The 22,298-nt window shown below is 42.3% G+C and overlaps 1 protein-coding gene across 4 annotated transcripts in view; it reads left to right on the top strand.

The window, feature by feature from the left end:
• BACH1 (BTB domain and CNC homolog 1) overlaps nucleotides 1–9,353 on the top strand; it is a 44,688-nt gene extending 35,335 nt beyond the window's left edge. For 2 of the 4 annotated variants that reach the window (XM_045501541.1, XM_045501543.1), the window contains exon 5: nucleotides 5,510–9,353. In XM_045501541.1, coding sequence (XP_045357497.1) covers nucleotides 5,510–5,965 — 456 coding nt within the window. In that variant the 3' untranslated portion in view covers nucleotides 5,966–9,353. The other 2 variants (XM_045501545.1, XM_045501544.1) reach the window with 2 other exon arrangements.
• Nucleotides 9,354–22,298: the final 12,945 nt, after the last annotated feature.

Here is a 22,298-nt window from a genome sequence, read left to right as displayed (position 1 = left end):
GTGAAAGTGTAAGTTGTTGAATTGAGATGAAACCTGAACTGGTGTTGTGTCCTTTATGCTACGCCACGTGGTAGAGGGCACACTGTGTCCTACCTGGGCAGATGGGGATTGCCAGATCATTTTTGAGATTCTGTTTTTTGCCTCTGTAATTGCTCAGTAATCTGTGACGTGTTACTTAGGCACTTTAGGAATAGCCTCTTCCCCACGACTCCTACATGTTTTGTTTTCTAGCATATGTTGGTGGCCTTCACAATGGGTGTTGCAAAATAGTGACCTAATTCTGTTGTTCCACTTACACACATGCTTGTTACTCCTCTTTTATTTGTATCCATTTGTTTGTTTGGTATTCCTCTTTTAAAAGGGACCTTTCTTCCCTCCTGTTTGCCTCCCTCCCGCCATGCCATGCCTTTAGTATCACTGTGGACTTAGGGATTGATTTTTTTCCTCATTTAATTTCTCACAACCATAATCGTCATTAGTCTTTTTGACGTTGGTATTTTTTCAAAGTTGGCCAGAGAGAGGCCCCTCAGGCTAGCTGCTGTGTCCTTTTGACATGACCCCATTAGTGCTTCTGTGCTGCCTAGAATAATCTGTCACAGGCTCACCCTGTACTTTGCTTGTCCCAAGATTTGGAATCATCTTTCTCCAAAATTCCCTGGTTTCTTTTAGCATGCTTGCTGCTGGTGTTAACTCCTTCTGGGCTCTTTGAGGGGACAGAGTGGGAAATGTATGTGTGTTTGTGTAACTCACGAGTGCATTCAGTATATACATCACCTTGGATAAATAAAAGTAAAAAGGTATAATGGAACTCATGAGCCAGGTAGATATTTTCAGTCAAACTTTAGCAGTATAGAGCTCTTGTCTTTGCTTCTATGTGTGTTTTTTATCTCTTTACAGGGAAAATCTTAGCTCTCAGTTATAGTAATATATTTACTATTTGCTTTGTGTGAATATATATTTGTAATGTAATGATTGCTTGTATGTAAGTATAAAGCAAACAGTAAATATGATATTAAAGTAATAGTAAATATAATTATATATGCTGATATAAAGCAAACAGTAAATATATTTATTATGGTTATAATAATTATGATGTTAAAATATGTAATCATATATATAATAGTTACAAAATTACAATGTCAGTACTACTAGTAACAAGAAACAGATTAAGTAAAATTTAAGATTTCTTTGCCTTTTTTTGTCCTTGAATATATTCCATAGTGGGGCACCTGGGTGGCTCAGTCGGTTAAGCTCAGTTAAGTCCAACTTTGGCTCAGGTCATGATCTCATGGTTTATGGGTTTGAGCCCCGCATCGGGCTCTGTGCTGACAGCTCAGAGCCTGGAGCCTGCTTTGGATTCTGTGTCTCCCTCTCTCTCTGCACCTCCCCCACTCACGCTCTGTTTCTCCCTCTCTCTCAAAAAGTAAATAAACATTAAAAAAAACTTAAAAAATATATATTCCAGAGTATTGAAGTTTAAAGTTTAAAAGTTATTTGAAGTGATTTTTTCCTCTATGCTAGCAATTTAATATCCAGTGAAATTAATGTTTCTGTATTTATTACTACGATTTACTCTTCACCTTTTTTGTGTAATTTCTGAATATATAAAACATTGATATGGCTCAAAAGTTAGAACTGTTTAGAGAAAGCTGTACTCCAGAAGCCTTGATCTCAGACTCTCCCTGTACCCTATTTGTAACTCTGCTCTTTTCATTAGTCTCTAATTTTTTTCTTGTGTTTCTTTTCTGAAAACAGGTAGTATTTTATGTTTATTCTTCTGATCCTTGCTGCTACGTAAACAAATTCCGTATGCGCTTTTCCGTATTTCACTCTTTTCACTTAAGAAGTGATTTCCAGGAAATATTTTTCTTAGTTCAAAGAGGCTGTCATTGCTTTCACAGCTCTGTATATTCGGCCGTGACTGCAGAGCAGTATCACGCCAGGTTTTTCTTGGTGGACATTTGGGACCTCGCGGTGGGTAACTGTGCACGTTGTTTTTTCCTGCTGAAGGAGGTGTCTCTTTAGGATGGGTCCCTGGAAGAGGGTAAATAGCTCTGTCACTTTGTTAGATATTAATGAATTCTGCTCTGCTGGGGTCATAGCATTTTGCCTTCCTGCCAGCTGTGTGGGTGTCTGCCCCCAGCCTCAGCAAGAAGTTTATTGTCCGCTTTGGGTTCTTCACAGGCTGATAGGGAGAATTGGTATCTCGGGGTGGCTTTTGCTTTTGTTTCTCTTGTGAGTGAAATTGAGCATTTGTATTCATATTTTTAAGGGCCACTTGCATAGTTCCCTGACCTGTGTGTTCAGAGATTTTACATCATAAGGAACCACTGATCACCATTTTCTAGTAGTGAGTACTCTTTGACCTAAAACATTGTCACTGTCAGCTAGCCCTTTGGGTGCCAAATTCTTTCACTCGTTACCTTTATTGGGTGAGTTCTATTTAAAATATTTTTAAGTTCTTCTGTTTGAGTGAATGTTGTACACTGGCTGTTGAAAGTGTGGATTTGGATGTAAACTTGTCATAAAATGCAGAATGGTACTAGAACACCAATTTTATTTTTCTTATAAATCTGCGGTTAAAGCCACAGAACCTCAGACTTGTGCTTTATACGATTGCATTCTAAGAAAATGAAAATACATTGTAGAGATAGGTAGCTGGATGCTGGTCGTATGTTTAGGGGGTGTCTTTAATTAAAGATGTCACGAAGTGATTAAGTCGAATTACTTTTATTTAATGATCAGTTATTTTTTAAAATATTTATTTATTTATTTAGAGAGTGGGGGAGGGGCAGAGAGTGAGGGAGAGAGAGAGAATCCCAAGCAGGTTCTGTGCCGTCAGCGCAGAGCCCAACAACAGGGCCTGAACTCACGAACCGTGAGATCGTGACCTGAGCCGAAGACTCTTGATTGAGTCGGACGCTTAACTGCCTGAGCCACCCAGCTGCCCCTTAATAATCAGTTATTAAACTGAATTCTACTGAAGTCAATTTGTGTTTTAAAATTAGAGTGGCCTGGAAAAATCAGCCGACAGCCTAGAAACTTACCTGTGTAGGAGTTAAAAGTGCAGAGGCACAGCTGGGGGCATTTAATTTATAGAACTAATCATGGTGGCATTGCAGGGTTGTACCTTGTTTTAGTTGTTGTAAAGAAAGAAGCAAGACATCTTGTATGGGATGTACTTGAGGAGTATAGTTATGTCACTCTTTATTTAGTGGGGTGGAAGTCGGGAGAATGTTTAAGATTATTGGTGTTTATTTTATTTTTTTTATTAAAAAAATTTTTTTTAATGTTTATTTTATTTTTGAGACAGGGAGAGACAGCATGAAGGGGGGGGGGGGTGGTCAGACAGAGAGGGAGACACAGAATCTAAAACAGGCTCCAGGCTGTGAGCTGTCAGCACAGAGCCTGACACGGGGCTCGAAATCCCGGACCGCGAGATCATGATCTGAGCTGAAGTCTGATGTTTAACCTACTGAGCCACCCAGGTGCCCCAAGATGATCGGTGTTTAAAGAGATAGAAATTATAAAATATTTGTCATCTTCGTAGTATCTATAGATTAAGTGGCAGTTCTCATTTCTGGAAAAAAGTTCAGATTTTCATTAATTTGCTTAACCACGTTTAATTTAAAAGACTAGTCAGTAGTTAAAATTTCGTCTGTCGCTATTTAGAAAGGAAACTCATCCCAACTTTGATAGAGGAGTCTATGGCTGAGTATTGTTGTGACGGAGGGAAAATGCTTCTTATTTTCTTCTGGAAGCTTTGTTTACGTCCTCATTTGGATTGGCTTCTAGGAGGTCATAAAAAAAAGTGGGTGCCGATTCCAGTAAATGTGTTCCTTCTTGGATAGGTAGTAGTAAGCACAGGTCGTGACCTCTAGGCACCTGCAGACTCATTTTATCAGAAGCCTACAACTGACAAACTTTCTGTTACCAAAAGTATATTTCTCTTCTGTTCTGTTACCAAGAACATTGGTCTTGGTTTTACTTATTTATTCATTTGTATATAAAAAAGTATATATTTTTGACCTATACCTGTATTTTTAAAACAGAACAGCTGTATAAAGATCTGAACAAATTGGAGAATACTTGACAAGGTAAAATTTACTATAGGACTCTGTATTCACCACACATTTTCTCAAAATAGTAGATGGCCTTGAGATATTTAAACACCTAACTCTCAGTAACTGGGTTCACATACAATTTTTTAAGAAAAACTTTTATGTAAAACAGTAGCAGCACTTTTATATAAAGCAAATTTCCTTTTACCCTTTTAGCTGTTTTTGTTCCAGAAAAGAATCTATTTAAAGGATGGTCATTGTGCATTATCATTCTGAGACAACCTGTCTCAATGTTAGCTTGCAACCTCTGTTCTCCAGAGCCTGTCAGTGGGCAGAAAGCCAAGAGAGTTGTCATAAATTTCACAGGAGAAACCTGTGACCGCCTACCAACATTTATTTGCTCTTTGTTTATAAATAGCTTGATTATTTGGTTTCCTAGCTCATCCTAGGTAAGCAGCACTGCAGCGGTAGAATAGGAAGGATAAGGTGGGACAGTGATGGAAAAAGCCTTCGCAGCAGCAGCAGCAGCAGCAGCAGCAGCAGCAAGTGACGGTGGACAGAAATGCAGGAACCAGGAAAAGTTTGAAAACGTCCTGTGGCGGGCGTTCCTACAGGAATAAAAACTTTAAATAGTAATCATAACAGGAACAAAAATAATAAATAAGAGACACAAAATTCATCCCCAGGTTCTTCACACCTTAGTAACTCACTCCCTAGTAGCTTTCTGACTCTGGGCATATTAAGCTCTCAGTCCCATCTATAAAATGGGTGTCATATTACTTGTATCAACAGAGTCATGGTGTGAATGATGTGGTTGAGACTGCATATTTGAAAGCATTTAGCACAATATCTGGGACAAAGCAAATGCTCAACAAATGTTGGTCATGGTTAGAATCCTGCAGGGAGCGGAGCTGCCGTACTTGTGGCCGGTGTACTCGTACTTTTTTTCGTTGTTTTCCATCGCAAATGTATGGTCCGCTTTTGTTTACAATCTGTAAATCCAAAAAGCTCTGAAAACCTGGCAAGTTTGTCATAAACTATTTTGACTGGAAAAAAAAAACAAAACAAAAACCTTGACCCCAGGCTGTTGTCAAGTCTTTCTTTCTCCTACTATGTGCGTTATTTGGTATTTTAATGTGTTTTATTTAGAAACGTAAAGATGTCTGACCGTGGGGTACCGCCCCAGGCCCTGCTGGAGGGAGTACATGGGCATCCGTATTGTCTTTCTAAAATCTGAAAAATTCTGAACCCCAAGATACATCAGAGTTTTGGATGAGGGATTATGGGCCTCTGGGTTATTTAAAAAATTTTTGAATTGAGTTGGAAGTAGAAAATCCTGGTGGTCTCATTTAATGAGAAGACCCAGGAGGTACGAATGTTTGGTTACTTCAGAAATGTCGACTGAGCTACTAAACACAAGTCCTTGTATTCTCTTTCCCATCTCACAGCAAAATGAAAAGGAGAGCTTGCTGAAAGAAAGAGATCACATTTTGTCAACTCTGGGTGAGACGAAGCAGAACCTAACAGGACTTTGCCAGCAAGTCTGTAAAGAAGCAGCTCTGAGTCAAGAACAAATACAGATCCTCGCCAAGTACTCTGCTTCAGATTGCCCACTTTCATTTTTAATTTCCGAGAAAGAAAAAAGTACTCCTGATGGCGAACTTGCGTTACCGTCGATTTTGAGTTTACCTGAGGGGCCCCCTGCGGCACTCCCTGCCGGGGAGCCAAGCCCTCGCCATCCCCATCCCGGCCCGAAGGGCGGGGGGTCTGCGGGCTGTGCCCCCGGCGAGTCCCGGCTTCCTGCCGCCCCCGAGCAGGCCGGGCCTTCAGAACCGTGCCGGCAGGGGGGCGGCATCTCGGACTTCTGCCAGCAGATGACTGATAAATGTACTACTGATGAGTAAACTCGCATTCACTTCCGGCACACCGTCTCGTTTTCCGCTGCAGTTTTGACGTCTTAAGAGCGAAATACAGCCTCTGACTCTTAACAGTATTGGTTATTGGCCCCCGCTGGCTTTGCTGTTAAGGGAATTCCTCCGAAGGCAACCCTGACTTTCCCCTGATTTCCATGAGATGCACAAATTACATGCCTCCCGGATCCTGAAAACTCACATGTGAAACTGTCCTAAGGCTTTAAAAACTACGTTTTAAAGAACAATCACTATTGGTAGTAACTCTTCCCATATGCAAAGTGAATTGGACAGTGAAAACTGCAGCGTGTCAAAAGTTTAACAGCTTGAAGCGTCTGCAGAGAGTTCCTGCTAAGGAAGTGGCCTGCACAAGTTTCCGAACCTGACCTTTCGCACGACGTCGGTTTAAAAGAAAATGCCTCCCGAGTAAGGCCGGTAGAGCTCCGCCGTGTGTTGAAGTGGGATGTCAGCCGTCTGAAGACTTGTGCAGAATTGCAGGGTGAGGAAGACAGTGTCTCGCCCGAATCCTGGAGCTTTGCTCTTCTCCCACCGACGCCAGGGCTGGCTTGGCCTGCACCGCGACTCCTCAGCTATGTTGGGAATACGCAGGACACAGAGGCACGCGGTCGGCCCGGGCAGAGGCTTCTGCTCCTCCCTCCTCAGGGTCGACCTCAGAAATGCTGGCGGCATCAACAGTAGACAAGTGTCATTCTCCCCCCTTCCTTTCTTTCTCTGCAGTCTCTACCACATCTGGGTCCACCATGATCTTTCTGGTTCCTGACATTCTTTTCCTTCTGGAAGAAGTACGACTTGGGACACAGGCATGAGGGGGTACGCTGGCAGCCCTGTCGCGGCCTCCCTGGACTCCCGGAGGGCTGCCCCAGACACCAGGCGCTCTGCCTTCCCACCACGGGTCATGACCCCTGCAAGAAAAGCAGACCTCGTGGGGAAAGAAAACTGCTTACGTTTATCAGGAGCGGCGGTTCATTTTTCATCCTATTTCCGAAGTCCTGTGGTTTACTTGTAAACAGCATTATTGTAGAGGAAAACGTATCTACACACAGCCGTGCAGGTTTGTGAAATAGGACAAAGTTCAGTCTCGTTCCATTGTGGGTTTGGATCTGGAAACCAGACTTAATCTCTTTCCCTTCCCCGGATCTGGTGTATAAGGGCACACAAATCACTTTGACTTGGGCATTTCGTGATCGGTCTTTGTGTTCATTCAGTCCCGTTTTAAAATAAAGCTTTTATAGTCCCAGCACTTACCCCCCCCCCAACATTTTGCAGTGGCTCTCAGCCATTCTGGTGTTTGAGAGTCCAGTAAACCTACAGAGTATGAACCTTCTCAACAGTGTTTTAAAGAAATTGCATATATTCACATTGGTAGAACCTAGTTTTAAAGGGTACACAGGAGTAATTTATCATGTTTGGATTGGAAAAGTACTTAATTTTACCAAGATCAGATACCTGAGACAGAGGCTTAGCAACTGCATCCTGAGTCTGGTGAAGGGCCTGTGTAGCTACTGTGGGAGTCCAGCATCCACAGCAGCAAGTCTAGCAAGTAGACCTTAGTCGTGACAGCATACGGGGACCAGAGTTCATATTTCGGAGTAATTTATCAAATGTTACCCTTTCCGATGGGTGGGCGGGGGAGATATTGCTAGTATGTTTTCAGTGATTTGTATGTTATCTCTGTTATTGACTTAGTTGTAAGACAAAACTAGTTGGGCTTGTTTATTTTCTAGAAGCTTTTATAAGAGTACTTAAGAACTTGTCAGGGAGAATAATTCTATGATAGTGCATCCCATACTACAGAAGAATCGCGTGTGCATACCTATATATATATATATATATATAGATAGGTAGATAGATAATATCCCCATGTAGCTAGCTCTTTGATACTTGTAATTTAAAATTTTAACTCCAAAATATAAAATAATATAAAAGCTTTTCTGGTTTACAAAATGTAAAATCTTATACAAAACCAATGGAATCCTTGATTTCCTACCTCAGTGTCCACTCAACTGTCATATCAGTTTGTGTATGTGCAAATGTCACATAACCTTTTGCTTTAACTGCTACTGTAAATAACTGCTCTGAAAGGTTACTTAATATTTTATGATACATCCTAGTTGTCTCAGAACTTAAATATGATTTTTAAGACACTTGGTTTAGATTTCTCTCTACATATAAATAGTTTAGCATTAAGGGTTTATTTTGATGATATTCTGATTATTGGCCAAGTGTGATATTTTGTAAAATACAGCATTACTTTTAATAGCCAGCATGTAATACAAGTAACTACACTACCTCATACCTACATGATTTTCAAATTGTAATACAGAGGGACAGAGAGATAAAGGATTTTATCTTTGTTTTTCAGCCATAAGGTAGGGAAATTTTCTATATATTGCATAGCATTACACATTTATGCCTATTTTAACATTAACTTCTAAAGAAGTTTTTTTCTAAGAAAGTTTGTTATGATTTTTTTTTTTTTTTTTTGGCTGCCGAAGACAAGTGACAGGATTATGTATATACAGTGTATATCTTTTCCTTCATGCAGAATTCTGGAAAGGTTTTTTTCAGTTTGTATATTGCATATTTACATGATCATTGTTCCTTATTTTATGAATTGGCCTTCTCAATGATTGGTGATTTTTAAAAAACTGTTATGTCTAACTCCATAAAATAATATTACCTTAAAATTGTTTTCGTTATTTGAATGCTACAACTATAGCAAATAATTTGTTGTTAAATTATTACATTCAAAACAAGTATGGTTATAAATTAAACCTTGGTTCTCCATCTGTAAATTTTATAACCTAACGTAGCTTAATGCTTAACCAATTTTAAATAAGGAATTAAATACATTTGTTGCAGTAGACGATACAGGTTGCATGTGGACACTTTGCCACATTAACAACTTGGGGAAAAAAGTCAAACAAATAAATGGCAATGCTATATTGAATTCTCAGGTCAACTTTTTTCAGTTTTGAAACATCTATTTTGAATCTGTAAATATTTTAAGTGTTTTATTAGGCATGTAATAAACTATTCTTTGAAATCTATTGGGCAGATTGAAAATACAAAGCCATAATGGTAAAAGATGGCATACTGATGGTGAAATAAACAGAAATAATAACATCTATTGATTTTTTTTTGTATCTTTCATAACATAATTTTCTAATAATGCAATAAAACCACTAAATTTATATATCCTGATCCTGTTAAGATTATGTTTCATTAAAAGGCAACTTTCATAGTATTTAATTTACATTCTTTCTAATGTGCTTATCCAAATGTAGCAAAACCATAAATGTTAGATATTGGTGATAAATTGACAGATAAATAAAATTATTTAAAATTGCTTCTAATTGAATAGAGTTGTACACTCCATATCCGTTTTCTCACCTCTCATGTGAATTTACTAATTTTAGTCTTTTAATCAAAATCAGTATGACTTATGAGAAAATCTCTCCTATTTTATCATGCCTGAAGAAAAATATTCCCATCACTCAGATGGTTAAGGAGGCACAGATTTTAGCCTTGCTACTGTTTTACTTAATCTCAGTCTTTGGATAGAGGTGTAGGGCTTTTTTTTTTCTTTTTTTTTTGTAAATTTTTATTTTACGTTTTTATTTATTTATTTTTTTTGAGAGACACAGAGTGCGAGCAGGGGAGGGGCAAAGTGAGGGGAGACAGAATCTGAAGCAGGCTCCAGGCTCTGAGCTGTCAGCATAGAGCCCCACGCAGGGCTTGAACTCATGAGCCTTGAGATCATGACCTGAGCCAAAGCCGGATGCTCAACTGACTGAGCCACGCAGGCGCCCCATGTAGGGCTTTTTATGTTTCTGAGTCACGTCTACCAGATTCCATCCAACTTCCAACCAGACCTTGTAATCAAGCTCTGAGCAGCTGCTCAGAGCTACCGGCGATCCAAAGCACGGTCTGGACCATGTGAGAAAGAAACAGGTGGTAGATGAAGTCCGCACTGCCGATGGAGGCCAGGTTGTGGGACACAGCTTTATAGCTGCTTTGCCCAGTGAATTTACTACAAGCGAACTCTGAAGTGAGGCAGACTTGGCAATTTTTAGGCCTGAGAAAGCTACCTCTGAGGGATGGCTTCTTACTTACACGGACTTAAACTATCCAGCGCCAACTGTAGACAAGACAAGTGCACCCGAGGCTGGCCCCGCCACCATTTCCTCCCTGGGCCCCAATGCAGAATGGCATCTGGGGCAACGCATGTAGCGCCCGTGACGTTGGCCAGGCACTACTGGTGAAGGGCTGGAACCTGGCTAGCATTCTGTAGTGCATTGGGATCTAGCTGCCTTGAAAGAGCTGGAAAGCAGCACGTACTACTCTTCCCAGGTATGCCTGCAAGCTCTGTGAAGAGTCCTTTCCCCTGGAAATGCCCAGTGGTGCCTGGAGGTTGCCCAGTGGGCTGAGGGCCTGCTGCTGGTGTTAGGGCATCCACAGGCCTGCTGCGGGCAACTTCATTTAGTTTATGCCACCTTGCAGCCGCTTTCTCATGCTCCTTGTGGTCCACCAAAGGGGCCCTTCTCGGGGATGTTCCTGCCAGTTGAATTTAAGTTCACAGGTGGTAGATTCTAGAAAGTGGGCACTGACAGACAGGCATTGGGGGGGAACTGATCCAAGGATTCTCTCCATCTGCTGTGCTTATCCCAGGTGTCACTGAGTGTGGACTACAGCCTTTGGGCATGCTGGGTACTGTGTCCTGGGAATAGAACTTTGAGATATCTGCTCCAATGGCTGGGGATTGGCTGGCTTTCAAAACAGGTGGCGCAAATGCGGTGATGGTCTTGTGTGTCTCATTATTAACTCTGAGTCATCAGAGTTAGACTCTTGGCATCGGGCCAGTACAACTTCTGAGTCCCTGAAGGAATGACACTGTCTGTGAGGAGTGACCCACACCTCTGCTGAGGTTTCATGCCTTTTCCTTAAGGGCTCACTCAGCCTTTGCAAAGGCCCAACGAGGGCAGTTGGGATTCCACAGAAAGTCACATTCTGTCAATAAAGCACCATAAGGTCCATGACCCTCCGGATTCAAAATACTCACAGGCTGGTCTAAAACCCCTCACCCAGGCCACCTTCTCAACTGTGAACACTCACCTGGCCCAATATAAGCCTCCACACGCCATCAAAAATTCCCTGGCCTCCGCTATATATCATGGGTCCACACGTTCCAGATCACACGTATTTTACCACCCACATTCTATTCTGATTTTGATTTCTCTGTCTAACGTTGCCGCCCACAGGTTTCCAGAGGAGCATTTCAATATTCTTTTCCTGAATTAGGGACAATGAGAGCAATGAAATGAGGAATGGTGGATGGAAAACCAAAATAAAGCCTCAATTTACTGATCAAGAATAGTTAGTTGAAGGAACAGCTTAGAGTGAGAGCCTAGCGGGAAGTCCAGCAGGAGGTAGGTTTGCCACGTTGTTTTGTTTCCTGCTATTAGCAGGAAGTAGCTCCCCCCACCCCTACAGCTCCTGGTTCCCAGGAGAGAGAGACTTTTCCCTGAGCAGCACTGGACGACCCACCTGCACCACCTCTGCTCATCAGTAGGAGGGTATGGGGGCAGAGGGCAACCACTGCTGTTCTGAGATGGGCATATCCCAAGAGGAAGAATGACCAGGCTGAGCGGATGACAACCAGTTTTTCTTCCCAAACTGGTCACCCAGCTAGGTCACCACCTCTCCAGGGATGGAATGAGTAAAAAGGTTAAGATCCATCTCCCAGAAGCAGAAGGTTAGAGGAAGGGGGTGGGGTGGGTGGGTAGGGCAGGGAAATCATGTAGAAGCAGTGAGTTTGGGGCCTTTGAAAGGTTTACAAGAGAAGCAGCAAGAAACCCAAACAGAGAAGCCATCCCACTGAGTATCATGGACCCTCCACCCATCCCCCCTACCTTCCCTTCAGCCCCTGTGGGAACACAGATTCAAGTTTACAAAGTGTGACCTTGTGCTTAACCACAAACATTTTTTTTCTTCCCCTCACCTCTATTTTCTACCTTGTTCTTGAAGTACAAATGAAAAGATAATGGAGAAGATTTTAAGAATTGAGCACAGCACATTTCTTTTTCCTTTGAACACAGCCATCTTTTCAGCAGACATTGTCTTCCCCCTCCCCTCTGGGCTCATACTTCATCACTTGTCTAGAAAGCCAGCTGTTTTCCTAAACAGCCAATTTCTTTCTTTCAGGAGACTGCATCTAAAGGATTTTCTAGCTACCATCTTGATATGCAGGTGTCTGATGTGATATTAATCTCTTGCAAGGAGATCCCATTAATACTCAGAGTACTTATATTAAATTTAGAAGTATCTATCCACTATACTGTAATCTTTCTAAAGCAATACTTCTTCGCACACTTTAGAAACTTGCTGTCTTTTTGCTTTGGACTGTAAATCTCAAATAGCTGTCCTTTGTAAAATAACTCTACTTACGTTTGCTTGCTTTTGGTTGCATATAATTGATAACCTTCAGGGAATAGAACCACTACCGGTACCTTTGAAATAATTTTTTTTTCTGAAGAAAATATTTTTAAATGCCCTGTTTTGGCCTTCTTTAAGCTTCTTCTCTGGTTTTTAGAAGACCCCCACCTACCCTGCTTGGCATCTGGCATTTGAGGGGTCTGTTGTGGAAAATCCAATCTGCCGTAAAGTCTTCCATACTGTTCCTAGAACTCTGGGTATCTACTCAAACAGCTGTCTTTCAGCTGAACAGATAAATGAATTAGCATCTGGACAGGGAGCTTAATGTGGAATCAAGGATGGGGTTTGGAATTTATAAGAATGAGGAGTGGAGCACATATAAATTAAGGAGATCCAGTTGCTAAGATAAGGTAGGAGAATTTGGCTAGGATAAGCACTTAATAGACTGGCCTTGTGTTCGGACAGCTGCAAACATACTTTAAATAGGGTGAAGATGAAGTATGCACTTAAAGACTAAAGGAATTGCACAAATGTAGGCAATGACTCAGGGCACAAATCCAGGTCCTTTCAGAAAGTGCTGTGGGGACAAACAGAAAGAGCATGGGCCTGGAGTTCAGACAGAAGACAGACCTAGTTTTGAAGGCTGGTTTTGACGCTTAAACACTGTAGAGCCATAGGAATTTAATTTCTCCTAGACACAGTTTCTTATCTGTACATCGTCCATATTGGGTCTTCTGGCCCTTAAGATCAAAGTAAGATTGACTCAAATTTCTATTCACCCTCTGTGAAAATCCAATCAACTCTTCAACACGTATTTCTTAAATACTGTCCTTCAACTGGTGAGGGAGTTGGATTTCTGGAGTGTCAGTGAGGTTCTCGTGGTAGGACTGGCTTAGAGTCGGTCTCATGGTTACCCTCTCTGAGGTGCCTGCTTCCATCAGATTAGTTCAGTTGATCAGTTATTGTGTGCTGGGTTTTACACATTGTCAATGGAGCCATTAAACTCAATGACTTCCTTTAGTTCCACCAAAATAAATAGTTAATTAATATACCTACAGCTCTAGACTTTTATGAGTAGAGTCGGCTTTAATTAAATATTGTATTTATATAACAGCAATGCAGGTGGCTGCAAAGAAAACACTATTAGCCCTGTCTTAAGATCCTCCCCCCACCCCCCACAGTGGGGAATTTTCACAGGCTGTCCAAACTCGTGCTGTGTCTCAGCCTCATGCCATACTGCTGGCTCCTTCCTCTCTTCCCTTCTACTCCCTGATTGCCTGAGGGACCCACATTCTTCTCTCTGGAACACGTGGAACAGTTCATTTCTGCCCAGTCTCAGCCTCTGAGGATGGCTTTTGACCATCTTCACTTGCAAACCCACACAAGGCCTCCACAGAACAGAGGGCGTTCATGGAGCAGGACCTGGTCCGTCTAGACGGCAACTCATCCATTCATTCAGCAAAAACCTAGTAAGCCCCAGGAGGAACCACCAAACACTGTTCTGGGTTCCAGGCATCCATTAGAGAAAAAGGGGGGAAAAAAATCTATGCCTTCACTGAATTTATGTTCTGGTTAGGGTAAGTGGACAATTAACAAAACTATAAAGCATATAGTATGTTAGATGGTGAAAAGAGACCTGAGAAAAATAGCATGGAAGGACAGGGGTGGCAGTTTTAAGTAGAATGGCAATGGTAAGCCATCTGAGAAAATGACATTTGAAAAAAGAGCTGGAAGAGGTGCAGTGAGTTGCACATTATTCCTGGCTCACATTGTAAGCAGAACTGGAGAAAATGTCCATCTTGCATAGTTGTAGGATCAAATGAAACAATGTTTGGAAAAGTTCCTATCAGAAGACCGGTTATTAATTAGTACATAGCTAGCATCAAGTAAGTTTTAGCCATCTTATTCTATAGAATGGCGCCATTCAATTCAGTACCTTCTAGCTACGAGAGGCTATTTTAACTTATATTACTTAAAATAATATTAAAAGTTCAACTTCTCAGTCTCACTAGCCCTAGTTCAAGTTCTCCGTAGCCATATGTGGCTAGTGGCTGCCATTTTGCACAGTGCAGACATAGAACATCTCCATCATTGTAGAAAATTCTACTGGATAGTGCTAAATAGAATGTCTAACACTGATAAATCAAGAAAAATATCAAGCCTCTAAGTTGAGGACAACAGGAGACAAATGCTCCCACATACTAGAGAAATGACAGCATGGACACTTCCATGCAGGGCATACCGAAGGTTGCCAAACTTGCCCTTCAACCAGACCACCTTTGGTTTCCAGCTTAGATAAGAGAAAGTTTATGATTCATTGAGAGATTAGATTCTTCCAAGTGACTTCATGAAAGTAGAAAGTGCTGTCGGGAGCGGAGGCGGGGGACTTCTCCTCCTAAAGTCCAGAGAAGGGACGCCAAGGGCACCTTGCGCAGAGATGGGGTTGCCTGCTGGAAGTGGAAGCTGACCTCTCACTCTTGGCTGGGTGTGGCTGAGCTGCAGAAACTTCTATGTCCCCCCTCTGCTGCTCTCAGAGGCGAGTTAAGAAAAGGTTCTTGGGTGAATCTGATGTGTGTTCTTAGGAATTTGCAAGAGGGTGTGTGTGTGTGAAGGGAGACGCACCTGCTTCTCAATGCCGAAGTCTAGTGGTGGGAAGGCTGGGGAGAGACAGCCACAGGGCAAGAGCCTGTGCCCTGTTCCTTTTGGCCACCACGCAGGGGCCCACCATGGTGCCGGGTGTGTGTCATAGCAGGTGGGTAGGCTAAAGCCATATGCGCACCTGCCTTTATGACAAGGGACAAAGTCTGTGTGTGGTGAAGAGCAATGTCTGGGCGGAGCTTGTGAGATGTCAGTTGGAAGGAGCCTCACCCACGTCCCGGTGGTGGGTGAGGAGCCCAGAGATAGGTCCCCGGTTGGTTATCTGCCTTGACGAAAGGTCAACAGCAAAGCAAGAACTCTAAACGGGAGCAGATGATGAGGGGAAATGCAGAGCCTGGCCTCGAAGGGGGAAGCCGTGTACCATCCACCCAGGCCCCATCCCAGCGCCGGAGACCAAGCAGGTGAGGCCAGTTCACGAAACAGGAGGAGCCGGGCTGCAGGCCACAGGCTGCTCGCCTTTTTCACAAGCGTCGGGTGCTCCCGGGCTCCCGACAGTTGCTGCAATGCAGGGGCCAGGACCTGCCAGAGCCGCGAGGTTTCAAGAGGCCTGACTGCTGGGCGTTTGTGCGAAACTACCCGAGTTTCAAGAGCAAAATACGCTTCACACAGATCCTGTTCTGGGCTTGTGAATACCTGAAAATAAAACCATCCTTAGAGTCAGAAAAGATGGTAAAGTTTTGGGATTTGCCCAGGCTACCACCGGCGGGTAGGGAAGGGACATGGACAGAGGATCAGAAGTGGTGAAAGGAAAACCAGACCATTACTGGATCACGTCTCCTGACTTTGGCCCATTGAACACAACAGCCGCGTCTGTAACTACAAGGCTTAGTTTTCTCTCAGGCTCCAGGATATCCCGCGGCACCGAGGCCCTTGCTAGGAAAACATGGACATTTTCTTCTCTTTTTCCTATTTCAGGTCTTGTCGTCTGAGCTTTCTCTCCGTCTTTCAGGAAACTGACTTCTAAAATTCACTTTACTGGGGCGCCTGGGTGGCTCGGTCAGTTAAGCATCCAACTTCGGTTCAGGTCATTATCTCATGGCTCGTGAGTTCGAGCCCCATGTCGGGCTCTGTGCTGACAGCTCGGAGCCTGGAGCCTACTTTGGATTCTGTGTCTCCCTCTCTTTCTGGCCCTCCCCAGCTCATGCTCGTTTGCACTCTCTCTCAAAAATAAATAAATATTAGAAAAGTATTAAAAATACAATTCACTTTACAATGAAGTGCCTTTCTGTGCTCTTCTTGTGGGTCCCCACCATCGAGCAGGGCATCTGGGGATATCCTAGGTATGGCCACAGATTCTTCTGGCACTCCTCCCATTATAAGGTGAGATCTGGGTCTCCTCTCTTTGAAGCTGGGTGGGCTTGTGACTGTGTTGACCAATAGATGACCAATAGATACAACACCATGGAAGTGATTCTTTGTGACTTTTGGGCGTAGGTCACAAAAGGCCATGCGGTTTGCACTTAAAGAAGAAAAAGCAAATTTCCAGAACACTTGCTCTTGGAGCCATCAGTCATCATTAAGAAGCCCCACAACTCTGAGGCCATCAGGCTGTAAGAAAGCCCAAGTCACAGAGAAAGGCCATGTGTAGACACTCCCATTAACAGTACCAGCTGAGCCCAGCCCTCCAGTCATTTCAGGCTCAGTGCCAGATTATGTGAGTAAAGAAGACTCTTCACATCATTTAAGCCATGCCCAGCTGTTTGAGTCTGTCCAGCTGAGGCCTCAGATATTGTAGAACAGAGATAAACCATCCATGTCCCCGATTCACGGAATCCATGAGTATGAAGAAAAATTATAGTTATGCCACTAAATTTTGGGGGTGGTTTATTACATAGCAATAGACAACCAGGACACTAGAGCATGTGGACTCCAGACTCCAAATGCCTTCTCCTCTCCATGTGCACGTCTAACAATCACTGCAAACTTCACATACCCCCAAGAGACTTGGGAGTACTCTTTCCTGACCCTAACCCTGCTCTCCTTCTGGCCGTTTCCATCTCAGCAAATTACAGCATCGCTCCAGGCAAAATCCTTGGAGTCATCTCTCATTTCTCCCTTAATTTTTTTTTTTTATACCCAATCCACCAGCAACGCCTGTTGGTTTGACCACAAAATTTAATTTAACAGAGAGGCAAAACAGAGCTTCAATCCCACTGAGTGGTCTCCTTGCCTGACGCCAACACCTCATCTGAGCCATTTCCATCTCTCCACTGAGCCGCTAAGATGCCTTCATACTGTTCTCCTGGTTTTCCTCTTGGCCCTTTGAATTCCGTTCTACACAAAGGAAAGGGAGTGACTTTTAGGACACGGGAACAGGTCATGTCTCTCTTCTGCTCAAACCACTTCAGTGGCTTCCCTTCTGTAAAAAAATAAAAAGCCACAAACTCCTCTCTGTGGTTCTCCATCATTTCCTAGCCCACCAATTACATTTCTCATCCCTCCTCTCCTCTGTTATTCTCTTCCAGTCAGACCCCTTCCCTGTCCCTTTGATGTGCCAAAGTTTTCCTTTGTCCCCTGCGCAGCACTTGAAAAGGAGTTGACCAAGAGCTGGTTTCAGAATCCTCAGGTGACCCCCCCAACTCCCACCAGCAAAGCTGGTTGAAAAGGCTGAGAGGAGCTTTTTAAGGAAGATAGAGAATGACTTTAGAAAAAAACGGTTATGGTATTAAGACTCTAATCTTAAGCTTAGGGAGGGCGCTCTGAGAAGCCTTGATGTGAGTCACCTAGAGTTTGGGGGACACAAGGGACTGGTGCCTAGCTCCTGAAAATAAAAACCCAAAACAAGACGAGGGGTGGATGGAACACCTACGGTAGCAGAATAGAGAGTCGCATTTGAGAAGAAAAGGAATTAGGAGTGGTGTAGGAGTTCAACCCCTCAGCGTGCAATCCAAAGGGATCCTATACAAGAGGCCTTCTGCCAGGCAGTGAGGCAGCTTTGGGAAGAGGAAACTGAGATTTACTCTCATGTACAGAGGATGAGGAGGAATCGCAAGTAGCCGAGCAGTGGCCATTTCAGTGATGAGGCAGGAAGCTGAGAAAGAGGCTTGGGGAAGAGCGTTCTACGCCGAGGCAATTGCAGGTGCAAAAGCTGAGGGACAAGAGAGGGCCCCACGTATCCGTATAACTGAAAGGTGGTTAGCATGATTGAATGCGAGGTGTATGAGGACAGGTGTCGACAGCTCCGCGTTGTCGGAGTGGTATGAGATAAGCCGGGAGAAGTGACGAGAGAGTCCAGATTTTCTTAGGTATATTGTGAAGTTTGGGATGCACCTTAAAGACGGTGGGAAATTTTGAAAGTCGTGATACGACCAGTCTTGTGTTTTAGGAAGTTTGCTTTGGCTATGGTGAGGAGAATGGCTTGTGGCGTGAAAGAGAGGTGTTGGGGAGGTCAGTTAATAGACTGTGGTGACTGTCGGACAAGAGACCGGACTGGGTGGTGGTGTTGGGAGGAAAGTAAAAGAGTGGCCAGGTTCACGAAGCGTTTAGGAAAGAGGTGACTGAGGTTCGTGAAACATTTAGGAAAGAGGTGACTGATTTCAGGTAAGGAGACGGACTGGTAAAAAAGAAGAATCATGGACAAGAATGACCAGATTTCTTTCTTGAATAGTGATGTAGGAGATGTTGGGATTCAATGAGGTAGGGAACACAAGAGCAAAGCAGGTTTGAGTATGAGATGCAGCTTTCAATGGTGAGTGTAGTGTATACATCACATGAAGGACGAAGCGTGCCTGTGTGTGGAGATGTCCGTTGGGTAGTCGCTATATAAGGCTGGGCTCAGGAGGAAGATTTGTGTCAAAGTTTCCCTCTGATGCCATTTAACATAGGGTCCACTTTTTTTTAAGCTTTGTTTTTTACAGTATTTATTTATTTATTTATTTATTTAGAGAGTGGGGAAGGGGCAGAGAGAGAAGGTGAGAGAGAACCCAAGAAGACTCTGCACTGTCAGTGCAGAGCCCAACACGGGGCTCGAACTCACAAACAGTGAGATCGTGACCAGAGCCGAAATCAAGAGTCAGATGTGTAGCCGACCAAGCCACCCAGGTGCCCCAACCTATGGTCCATTTTTGAAGCCATGCCTGTGCAGTGTGTACAGGGAGCAGAGAAGATAGTCGAGGGCAGACCCCCAAGGGAATATTGATGGTTAGGAAAGAAGAACTCACAAAGGAGATTAGAAGGAGCACCAGAGGAGAGGGAAAAGCAGAAGACAAGAAAAATATGGAAGAGGGGTATTAGGAAGGACTGGACATTTCACTGGTCACGAGTTGTTCAGGGTGAGCTTGACCATGACCAAGTCTAGGGGGAGGGAGGGACTTGATAAGTGGGAGGCAGAAAAGCAAAAACAGTGTGTGTAGGGAACATGTGCTCTGCTATCACCAACAAATGTGTGAAAAGATCTTCAAACACAGCTAATTAACAGAGGAAGCTGAAATGAAACTAGAGTTTTGCAGTCAAGGATTTAAAAGATTATCAGAAATCAATGGCAACAAGTATGTGAAGAATCAACACTATCAGTTGGAAGGTGATTTGACAACATGTAAAGATTTATTCACAAGATTGTTCAAGGTCTTATGATCTAGTTGGAGAAATATGGCTGAACCTGAATTTGATGGTGGTGTTATGATAGAAAGGCATCTTGTAGGTAGGAGACTCTCTATATATTATAATAGGTTTGTTTTTCTCAATTTATTTTTTTTATGGTAAAATATGAATAACACAAAGTTTAGAATATTAATTATTTTCAGATGTACAATTCAGTGGCATTAAGTGCATTTAAAATGTTGTGCAACCATCACTGCTCTCCATTTCCAGAACTTTTTCTTCATCCCAACTGAAACTTTCTGCCCAATAAATTATAACTCACAATTCTCCACTCCTCCCAGCCACCATAACCACTATTAGACTTTCTGTTTCTATGATTTGACCACTCCAGGAATCTCATATAAGTGGTACCATACAATATTTGTCTTTTTGTGTATAGTTTATTTCACGGAGCATGATGTTTTTATAGTTCATCCGTGTGGTAGCATGTCTCACAACTCCATTCCTTTTTAAGGCTGAGTAATATTCCATTGTATCTATATACTACCTTGTGTTTACCCATTCATCTGTTTCAAGGCCATTTGTTTGTTTGTTTTTAGTGCCGCTGAGACACAATGTTACATTAGTTTCAGGTGTACAACTTAGGGATTTGACAAGGTTGTACCTTATGTTGTGTTCACCACAAGTATACCTACCGTCTGTGCCTTTACATCGCTATTCCAGTATCATTGACTGTATTCTCAATGCCGTTTTAAAATAATGGCGGTTCTAGTATTCATTACTTTAAAAAGCACAAAATGCTGTATTGACCATTACAAGTAAAAAGAACAAACCTAAACATCCGTGTGTCTTTAATAGAAATTATAAATAAAATAAAACTCAATTTGGTTTTAGGAGGGGAAATGTGGGATGCAGATGAATTAAATGAAAATATGTTAAATATATAATATAAATACATATTTTATAATATAATATATATTAAATATAATGAATATATAAGGTGAGTTATTGTGTTCAAATAAGGAGAAAAAGTTACGCATGTTTCTCCGTTGACTTTTGTGTTGCTATGTATTCTTACCTACCGACACCTGCATACTTTCAGGAGAGGGATTAATGTCTACTTTTAGGCACCACAACTGATGAAAGCTTAGAGAAATCTCTGTGGAAGACTGTTATACTGATGGGCTTCCCTGTCTCCATGGAAACACCGCCTCAGTTGAAATCATGACCTTGGAGGGAGGAAGATGGCTGAATGATTCCAGGCAATGACTATGATGTACATAAGATTGGATTTTCCATTTTTCGGGATTGAGGGAGCGTGGGCGTGGTTTTGGGGAGTTGATGGTATATCTCCTAATTGCATCATCTCAGGAGAAAGAACTGAAAAATGAACTATTTGGCTTGGTGTAGTAATTAGCTGAACTTTCTAGAAGCTTCCCTATGTAGGAGTGAAGTAAGTTGAATATTTGTGAGTCGCAGTCACAGAAGAACCTGTTATTGTAGAAAAACTGGGTGGTGTGTGCATAGACCATGACTGCCTTTTGAAATAAGAGTCTGAATCTAGTTTTTTGTCTGGAGCTCCACATAGAAATTTCAAAGATACTAGAGTCCTTTCTTTTGGAGAGTAACCTGTTTAAAGCTTAGCCTGTTAAAAAACAGTAATTTCTTTTATGAGGAAGCTGTGTCCTCTCTTAGGAGGCTTTATGAAAGAGGTTGCATTGCAGTCATACTGAAGTAGACTTCAGTAAAGTCTAAAGTAGACTTTAGAAATGGGAAAAGTGAATACTAACTAGTTATAGTAACTTAGAACTTTTTTTTTTTTTTTTTTTTTGCTTGGAAGACGGAGAAAATTTGAAGCCCGCTCTGACTACATAGAACTTTACAGAACAATGTGGGTTTTTTTTTTTGTTTGCTTTTTTATTTGAGAGAGAGAGAGAGAGAGAGAGAGAGATATTCTTAAGCAGGTTCTACACTCAGCATGAAGCCACAATGGTCACCCTGGGATCATGACCTGAGCTGAAATCAAGCATCAGACACTCAGCCAACTGAGCCACCCGGGTGCCCCTATAGCAGTGTGTTTTTAACATAATTTCTGTTAAATAATTTATTTTATAATTCCTCTTTAGCTTTTATGTGAATTTATCTTAATAATTGTTCAACAAAATAGCTAGATATAAGTGATGAAGTGAGCAGTTCTTCTATTTATCAGCAATAATTAGCTAGACAATATCCAGATAAAAAGTTTCCCATATATAATAATAAAAACAAAATAGCCATTTCTAGCAATAATTCTAGTGAGGAATTGCTGAAACTTACTTGAAATAAATTGGAAAGCTCTTTTTGAGAGATGTGATGGAAAACTGAAATAAATGGAGAGCTATATCACATTTCCAAGTGGGGAGGGGATGTATTAATCAGCCGGGGCTTCCATAAGAAAACACCACAGACTGGGTGGCTTAAACAACAGAAATTTATTTTCTTGAAGTTCTGAAGGCTGGAGACCATGTTATAGGGTTGGCTTCCGGGGAAACCTCTCTGCTTGGCTTATAGTCAGCTACTTTCTAGCTGTCCCCTCACATGGACTTCCCTGTATGCTCGCAGAGAGAGATTTCTCCTGTTTTCTTTTTTTCTTTTTCTTATATGATGCCGATAGCAGCCCTATGGGATTAGAGCC

Source organism: Leopardus geoffroyi, chromosome C2 (genome assembly GCF_018350155.1).
Source record: "Leopardus geoffroyi isolate Oge1 chromosome C2, O.geoffroyi_Oge1_pat1.0, whole genome shotgun sequence".
Classification (NCBI taxonomy): domain Eukaryota; kingdom Metazoa; phylum Chordata; class Mammalia; order Carnivora; family Felidae; genus Leopardus; species Leopardus geoffroyi.
The sequence above is the reverse complement of the archived record's forward strand: the minus strand, read 5'-3'. Positions and strand labels throughout refer to the sequence as shown.